At 31.6% G+C, this 9,636-nt stretch overlaps 1 protein-coding gene across 1 annotated transcript; it reads right to left on the bottom strand.

Moving 5' to 3' along the window:
• Positions 1 to 507: 507 nt before the first annotated feature.
• On the bottom strand, positions 508 to 8,047 carry LOC134708245 (adenylate kinase 8-like). The gene is made up of 9 exons (XM_063568631.1): positions 7,851 to 8,047; positions 6,038 to 6,122; positions 5,195 to 5,358; positions 4,390 to 4,540; positions 3,542 to 3,814; positions 2,915 to 3,046; positions 2,484 to 2,573; positions 1,685 to 1,826; positions 508 to 1,242 (listed from the first exon to the last, which is right to left on the bottom strand). The coding sequence occupies exons 1-9, from the start codon at positions 7,932 to 7,934 to the stop codon at positions 924 to 926; spliced, it is 1,440 nt and encodes a 479-aa protein (XP_063424701.1). The 5' UTR covers positions 7,935 to 8,047; the 3' UTR covers positions 508 to 923.
• Positions 8,048 to 9,636: the final 1,589 nt, after the last annotated feature.

The following is a 9,636-nucleotide window of genomic DNA, read 5'->3' as shown; positions in this document are numbered from 1 at the left end:
GAGGTGGTTTGGATGATATGGAGAAACATCATCTTAATGATGTTCGCTGCTCAGTTTCAAAATAAATAACTTTTCATAAAACTAGTATGTATTGATAGGGAATAAAGTGAGGAATCAAAAAAGCAAAAAGAATATAGGGGTCAATGTGCTTGTTTTTGAGATATTAACCAATGGAATTTTGGTGGGGAAAATGTTCTCTCTTGATTTTTCCTAGCTTTTTCATTGACCAGTTAAGGTTCTCAAATACTATTAAAAAATACATAAAATGTTATAAGACTTTTACAAATGACTTATAATTACACATGTAAAAAAATATAAAAAGAAAAATGGGGAAGATTTTGAAGGGCATTCAAATGGATAAAATCAAAGGACTCCGAAAATCTGACAAAAATTCCAAAACATGACGAGCAGACATCCTTAATTCATGGATACATACAATTTTCGGAATTCTATACGAAACCACCTTGTGAATTTTAATTGACATATAAATGAATACTCAACTCAAAATACCATAATAAAATATATTGATTAAATAGTTGTTGAGATAAATGCAATATTTACCACTGCATATTTTATGGTTTCTTTATACATAATATATCTTTCAACATAAAGGACACTTGTAAAGAAAAATCATCATTACAAGGCAGTGAAAAAAAAGTTCTGATGTCATGTCTTCTTATTTATCAACAATGATGTAAAAATTGCTTTAAAATTAATTGTTAATATCCAAGTAACTTATTCTTGTTGCAATTATAACATTTGTCTTAACTATTTTATGCTGTATAAAGTATAACAATTCATCATTTCAAAGTTCACGTCTAGATGACATTCAAATATCATATTTCAGGATAGTAATAAATAAAGGTCAACATAAATTGTCACATAACTGGTCAAATATCACAGAATTGCTTGATTGTTTCTTTTCACATAAACTTTTTCGGCAGTGGATTGACAATCATACTTTCAATACATTCAAACACTGTATGTGGGTCTTGGTCAGCGTTAATTTGTTGTCCTTGTATATATAAGTCTGCTAGCTCCTCAACGTAGGCATGATATTGTGATAACCTGGCCTTCACCTTGCTTTCATCGTCTTTGTTATGTTTAGAGAGACGATCCTTGACTTCCTGTGTCCGTGGAGGATTGTAAAGACTGTGATATCTGTCTCCTGTGATAGGATCGGTGGATCGTAATGTTAATCTCTCTATCACTGAATCATTGGGCACATTGAGGAAAAATACTCTGAAATAAAAGTGATGCCATCATAAACTCTAACTTGATGAGACCTTTTTCTACTATACAAATATATTATTGTTGCTTTGGCTTCTTTTTTTTTTAAATAATTCAATTTTAAGATAGGATTGGATTTTTATAGTGATGTAGAAAAAATAGCTAATGTAATAAACTATTATGTGTATTGGAAATTTTATCTGTTTATAATTTTTTGTTTCATTCTGTAAAACTTTAGAAATTTGACTTGAATATTGTTGAGCTTATTAAATATCTGTAGTTCTACAACCTTGAGGCGATGACCTTTAAAGTAAGCATTTCTTATGGATTCCCTGGTTCATGAGTAAACATGTTACAGAGTTTAGTTTGACGTTATTTTTTGCTGAACTTGTACACCTTTTTGTTGCATGTTACTTGTACAACTTACAGAGTTCCTTTAGTATTAGGTTCTTACCTGTTTGGAAGAAATCCTTCTTTAGCCAACATTTCTCCCTGTTCTCTGGTCCTGGGGTAACCATGTAGCACCCATCCCCTACTGACACAGTCCAGCTGGGACAATCTGTTGCTCACTATTTTCTGTACAATTGTATCTGGCACTGAAAGAACAAATTATTTCTGTTTTACATAAGATAATCTACCAATGTGTATAGGGCATAGAATTATCTTATACATACACAAAATTTGAAAAACAGATTAATTTATATTTTAACTGTTAGATATGAATAAGCTAGTCAAAGAAATTGAATAGGGGAGACAAATCGAAATGCATTGGTAATTAGACAATCCACCAAATTTAAAATCTTTATGTAAATCTTCAACAGACAATTGTTTTTAAAATGTCTGAAATAATTGTAATAATTAATTTTTTATCATAAAAATCAACATTTTTTACCGTTACAGCATTCAAGTGTGTTTACCTTATATTCTATTAAGTGTAGAAAAGTGGTTTTTAAAAAAAATCATCTAATAGACAAAGAAAGAAGCAGAATACTCCAAAATACTAGTCACAACAATTATGATATTCTTTTCTATTGAAAATCTGATAGTAATTCAATTATATTTAATTTTATACCATCTTCTTAATTCTTTCTTGTTCAAATATATTAAAGTTCATGTGTAAAAGTGAACATTAGGAGTTCAAATTAGTATTAAATTTCAAACATGGCTTATGCCTTGATCATACTGAAGATTCCTAATCTGAAAATACATTATCCCTATGGGCTTTCTGTGAAATATTTATAAATGTTTCTTACCCATCATATCTTTGTCCACATAAGGTATTGAAGCTTTTCCTTGATCAGTTTCATCTGCTATGGATTGTTTCACCAACTGTCCACATGATACTGAAAGCAGACAAAATTAGTAATCATTTTTAAGGAAAAAGGAAAGATTATTTATCTATCATGGTTTTTTCCGTTAGCTCAACCACAGCCAGAATTAAGCTGGAAAGTATAAATGTTTGATAGAATAAAAAATATGTCAGTGTAAATGATTAAATTATTACAAGATACATGGGTTTATTGGAATAATTTCTGACTACATCTGAATCAACACCGAAGGTCCTTTAAAACACTTTTAAAGCTCACAAACAAGCATATAATTTATTTTTATCAGCCATACTCATAGTCAGGTCATGTTAGACACAGTAACACTGTGCTTACAGTTCAACCTGTCTAATACATACCATTAACAATATTATATTTATTGGCCAGGAGAGCTGCTTGGACACCTTTCCCTGATCCAGTAGGTCCCAGCAATACAATCCTTGGTGTGTGTGGTGCATTAGATCTTGGGTTTCTACATAGATATGTGTATACTGAAAATATAAAGTAAAATAATCGTGCAATAGAAAATACATAAACTTTGGACATACCAGTAGTCCGCTATTTAAAAAAGCTTTACAATGTACAACAAAATTTAAAAAAATACATTGTATATGCTGTTTACTTCGTTTGTTAAGAACTTAGATCATGAACTTTTTATTTACATACTGTAATGGTTCAGTGTTATTCTGACAAGGTAGTTAATGTAAATAGTTACTTTGAAAATTAATTAAAATATAGCTCAATGTCCCAAGTTATGTAAAGCATGTAAAGGTCAATATCAATGTAAAACATTTATAACTGCATTATTAGGTTAAACAATATCACCCATCAGGATCCTATGAACCAAACCATAGACAACTGAATTATTTTGTCATGGCATTGTCTGTTCCTTTTCAACTTATGAGTTAGAATATTCCTTTGATATCTTTCACTACTCTTATACATACAAGTAGATAAAACAAACAATATATATATATCTAAATTACCTTGTGAGAAAACATCAGCTTTAGGCTGATCAGCATTGATAGTTTTTACAGTCTTCTGGTAACAATCTAGCACTCCATCAATATGGCGATGATATTCTATAAGTTTTTGTACCATTTCTTCCTCTTTATAACCTGGAACTTCTTCTAGACGTCCCTGGATCTCAGGATTTGTAGGTAAATCAAATGTAGTATGGTAAATATCTCCTGTCTTTGGGTCAATCCTTTTACCTTGTGCTCTCTCAATCAACACAGTGTCTGGTGCATCTAATATAACTGAAATATAAACAAAATTACAATTATACAAACATGTACAAGTTGTTTGGAATAATTAAGTATAAGGCACAAATATATTACCATGATTCCATCCACAATGGCCTTTACCATCCACCCGACCTTTTTGTAATTTCTAACTATTTGTGATTATTGTTATTTGCCATTTTTAAAGAGAAAACATTCGTCTTCAATCTTGATTAGTTAATTGTATTCCTCATCAGATCTTTTTTTTTATATCAATTTACTTATATACAAGTTAGGGGTTATCTTTTCACATTGTACATATTATAAACTTCAATCACATTTGGTATCCATAAATCAAACATTATTTTTCCAAGTACTGTACGATATTGTAGCAACAAAAAACAGTAATTCCTCAAAAAATTCAAAAAGACCATCATCTATAGGAGACTTCAGTCCTGATCAATAAAAACTAATAATATGTATGTGTACATTTTTTTTTAACAAAGTTGGTTGGTAAACACTGCCTCCCACCCCTTCTGTCATATCAAGTACACATGAGGAACAGAAATAGTGTTAAACTTGAAGAGTAGATCCTTCTATGTTTGACATACCTGTGTGTTTTGCATAAACACCAGCAGTTTGTAATGCTAAAGCTTGTTCTCTAGTTTGAGGAAATCCTTCCATGACCCAGCCTTTCTTTATACAGTCAGCCAGCTTCATCCTGTCAGTTAATATCTTAACCCATACTTCTGTTGGAACAACCTGTGAAAATAAGTAGGATCTAAAGTATTATGTTTGACTGCTGATGATTTATTGATAACTTGAGATTACAGAATTGAAAGAGTTCACAAAATAATAGTTCAGTTAAAAGTATAGATAATTTTCCATCAACTATGAACTGAGAAACAAATGTGATAAAACAGTGCAAAAATGAATTTGAACAATTTCATGTCACTACTAGAATTGTTTCAAACTCTCACAGAAAAATTTCATGTCATTACAAGAATTGTTTCAAACTCTCACAGAACAATTTCATGTCATTACTAGAATTGTTTCAAACTCTCACAGAACAATTTCATGTCATTACTAGAATTGTTTCAAACTCTCACAGAACAATTTCATGTCATTACTAGAATTGTTTCAAACTCTCACAGATACATGTTCTGTTAAGACAGTCTTACTATGGTGCATCAATATAAACTACCTATGAACTTCATGTTAATAAAAGACCAAGCCTGTAAAAATGATGTCTAAATGCCAACATAACTTAAGTTAACTCAAATTTTCCAAAGATTTAGAGCTCTGGGAATGTGGTTTTAAAATCTATTCTGAAAGCTGAATTTAGTTTTGTTTTGTAGTTGTTTCCTTGAGTGTACACTCCTTTTGTTTATACACAACTGGTCTGTGATGCAATACCTGTTTCTTTTTTATCATCTCCTGTACTTTAACTTTGGTGTCTGTTTCAGCTTCAGCAACCATATTGTCTTCTGTCAGGTGTGCAGTTCTTAGTTTATTGGAACAAAGTTTGGCTATTGTTTTCTTACCAGAGGCTGGAGGTCCTAGAATTATTACTTGAGGAACTGAAAGAAGAAAAAAAAATTTTTTTTTAATAAAAGCTATTCTATTTAATAGCTGTATATGTATGTATATAAATGAAGCCCAGGTGGTCGTGTGGTCTAGCGGGACAGCTACAATGCAGGCGATTTGGTGTCACGATATCTCAGTAGCATGGGTTCGAATCCTGGCGATGGAAGAACAAAAAATTTGCGAAAGCAAATTTATAGATCTAACATTGTTTGAGTTGATGTTAAGACGAGTTGTATATAATATATATATATATATCTCTCTCCATAAAACAATTGGAAGAAAAAAAGGTTTTTAAGGCCCAATGAACATCACAATAATTACAATCTAAGTTTAATTCAAGAATTTCTAGTCACACCATTAATTTTTACAAATTGATAGGAATAAGGTTAAATTCAAGTGACACCATTAAATTTTACAAATTGATAGGAATCTAGAAACTGAAAGAAATTTATTGCTGAAGATTTAAACATAAATTCAGAATTTCACAAATATTGAATTTACAGCAGGTCTCTTTTTGTATGGTCATTTTTATTACTCAAACATTTTTTTACAATTGAACAAACAAGAATTTACATTCACAGCAAATGAAGTGTTTAACAATTATTTCTTTAAAAAAATAGCAGAAAAACACTGCTCTAAGTGCCAGTAAATTGTTGATCAAACAATCCATACCATCATTGTTGTCCCTCTTTAGTAATTCCACCAGAAATGCTAATGGGTCTGAGGGTTTGTTGATCAATAACTGTTCCATTAGTCTCTGAAAGTATAATTAACCAAATTGTAACATTGTAACTCGCAATTAAAGTCATTACATATCTTCGTTTTTATGCCCCACCTACAATAGTAGAGGGGCATTATGTTTTCTGGCCTGTGGCTCCTTTCGTCCGTGCATCCGTTCAGGTTTAAGTTTTTGATCAAGGTAGTTTTCAATAAAGCTGAAGTCCAATCAACTTTAAACTAAGTACACTTCATGTTGCTTATGATATGATCTTTCTAATTTTAAAGCCAAATTTGACCTTTGACCCCAATTTCACGGTCCACTTATCATACAATGTAGAAAATGAAAGTTGGAGTTTCAGGTTAAAGTTTTTGGTCAAGGTAGTTTTTGATGAAATATTAGATTTTTACCCAATTTCACGGTCCATGGAAAATGATAATGTGAGTGCGGCATCCATGTACTTTGGACACATTCTTGTTTTCTAAAGTTTTGATCATTGATTCATTTTAAATAAAGCATACATGTAGATGAATAAATTAATGTTATGAAAGTGGTTTTTTTAAGTCCATATTTCACTTAAATGATATATCTATGTTCTATTACATGTATTACAGTCCATATTTTACTTAATTTTATAGTATCTTTTTTCAATTGTTACAGTCCATAGTTCACTTAAGATATATATATATATCATCTAAAACAAGTGAAACTGCGAGCTACTGCTCACTGATGATACCCCTGCCGCAAGTGGATAATATTAATAGTGTAAAAATATGCAAGTGCTCGGTAAACAGGAAGTTGTCGAGTGATGAATCTGAAAACGCATCATACAGTATAGATGACTTATATAAATCCTGAAACCAAATTTCAGAAATCCTTGTATTGTAGTTCCTAAGAAAAATGTGACGAAAATTTTCAACTTGGCTATCATGTGTAAAATCATACAAGTGCTCGGTAAACAGGAAGTTGTCAAGTGATCAATCTGAAAACGCATCACAAGGTATAGCTGACTAGATAAACCCTGAAACCAAATTTCAGAAATCCTTGTATTGTAGTTCCTGAGAAAAATGCGACGAAAAATATTCATGGGATGGACGGACAGAAGGACAGACAGAGGTAAAACAGTATACCCCCCCTTTTTAAAGCGGGGGTATAATGATACTATTTTTACACAACACTAGTCTCTACACCTATATTTAGCAGGTGCTCTCTAGTTTCGGATCAACATACATTGTACATGTATTGCTTCATCCTGGTACAACGTTACAATGTATATATTTACATTTATGTGTATTTGGTTAAGTTATAATATGCATCCTTGAGCTGAGAGAGTTAATGTAATGATCCTGCTAGATATCAATTTTATGTTCTGCTGCTATCTCATATCTCTTCTTTAATTTCTTATTGCACATGTTGAATAGTTCTTGTGAAAAGATACGTGACATGTATGTAGTTAGTCCAAATAATTATGACGTCTGGCAAGGCTATTTTAATTTTTTTCTGGGACGCCTTCCTGTAGAAGAGGCGTCCTATAAAAAAAAAAAAATAGCCTTGCCAAACGTCATAATTATTTGGACCAGTATGTAGTATGAAAATTCAATATTTTAGTCAGCAAGAACCTGTCCCGAATTATCATTTAGCTTTAAAGTGACATTCATCATTTCAAGAAACTTACTGTAAGTAGACAAAATAGTAACATGGTAATCATTTACTTTTATTTACGTGCCTGTGAAAATAAAATAAGAAATCAACGTTTTATATTCAAACCTTATATAAATCGAATATTCCATGTTTCTCGGCATATGTTCCGAACTCTGGGGGAATTAGGAGGGGTCTTTTTGTCTGATCCATAATGGAAATTTTATAAATTTATCGTTTTTTTTAAATCAAAAATATTATGCAGCAGTTGATGGCGTCGTGTTGCTAAGCGTATGTGTCGAACAATTTCATTGGCTGAATTTTATATATAAATTTTCCACAAAAGCGGTAATGGCGACGTATATATCCGGAGTATATTTTTTTTTGTTGTTCAAATGTTTTATTGAGAAAGCATTGTCGCAGAGGAAAAAAACAACTGTACAGTAACTACTCATACGAAAATCGGATTACATTAAAAATTTTGAATTGTGAAAATCTCAGTGAGACATATATACACAGTGTATGTCTCTGTGCAAATTTTGCCGCTGATTAGAGATTTTCATTTTTAAGACTTTTCATCTTGACAAAGACAATTGTTCTTGCTGCCCTATTTAATTACTGCTTTTACAATTACAGATTTTGTATATTGTTTGTTCCATTTTTTCATATTTGCAACATAAAGGGAGGTAACTCAGAGATTGTAACTTGTATAAAGGGATGTATTGTGAATTTACTCATTTTGTTTCTCGTTACCTTAATATTTTTATTTCTTGAAAGCATTAACTTCTCATATTCTCTTTTATTATTCTTATTCTCAATTATCTTTCCAATCTGACATAAGTCGGTTGAACACAGCTATATATAGTACTATATAGTACTTAAGTAAAAATCGAATTTGACTGAGGTATAAATGACTTGTAAATTTTAAGAAGGCCTTAGGGAAATCCTAAGCGTACACAGCCCTGCACCCGGTGAGTGGCGTCATACTTATAGTTCCAAGGGACAACGAGCCCGGCCTGGTCGGATGTCGGGCACATGCAAGAAGCAGGAAGTCCCGACAAGAATAATTACATGGCCAGTCCCGGAAGAAAGAGTTACGGAACTAAGTAATACTAAAGTTAACCAATTTCCCCCAAATAGATAGAATATAGACAAGTAAAAAAAAGTTACCACCATTACATATAGAATGCTTGAATTTTGGGCAATGTCATTTAAGTCTGTCCATTTAGGACAACACACAGGTTGATAGAGAATATTGTTATACTACTGTTGAACAATTGCTTCGAATATTTTGCATGACAAATGATTGATTGATTGCTTGTTGGTTAATGTGACAAATGTAGTTTAAAACAACGTGAAAACGAAGACGTTTTTTTTTCATTTTTCGGTATTGAGACGGGGACTACTACATTGTGTGACACAATTTAGTACATTTACTGTAAGCAATACCAAAACATGTCTTCGTATACTGTTTATGGCGATGCTGCATGAAATATCCTATATAATGCAGCTTCCTATGTATAGTCTAGACATTAAAGGACCGGTAACGGCTTGATTTCTATTACTGCTAACATTTTGTTTGATACATACGGGTATCTTTGTTATTGTTTTATCTGTACTTTAAAGGTGGAAATACTCATTAAACAATACGTTCCTGTTCTCCTGTTCAAATCTAGAACATTGTCATTGTTTTTGCTGCGTCAGATAATAATGATTTTGACTTAAATGATATGATGTTCATAGCAGATCTTTGATTGGCTCTGTTAATTTTTTTTTTGACAGTTGCGAGATAGATTATTAAATAAACTATACATGTATATACTTCAGTGGTTGTCGTTTGTTTATGTGTTGCATATTTGTTTTTCGTTATCTTTTTTACATCAATAAGGCCGTTAGTTTTCTCGTTTGAATTGTT

This window comes from Mytilus trossulus, chromosome 2, assembly GCF_036588685.1.
Source record: "Mytilus trossulus isolate FHL-02 chromosome 2, PNRI_Mtr1.1.1.hap1, whole genome shotgun sequence".
Classification (NCBI taxonomy): domain Eukaryota; kingdom Metazoa; phylum Mollusca; class Bivalvia; order Mytilida; family Mytilidae; genus Mytilus; species Mytilus trossulus.
This window is presented reverse-complemented; position numbering and strand designations above follow the sequence as displayed.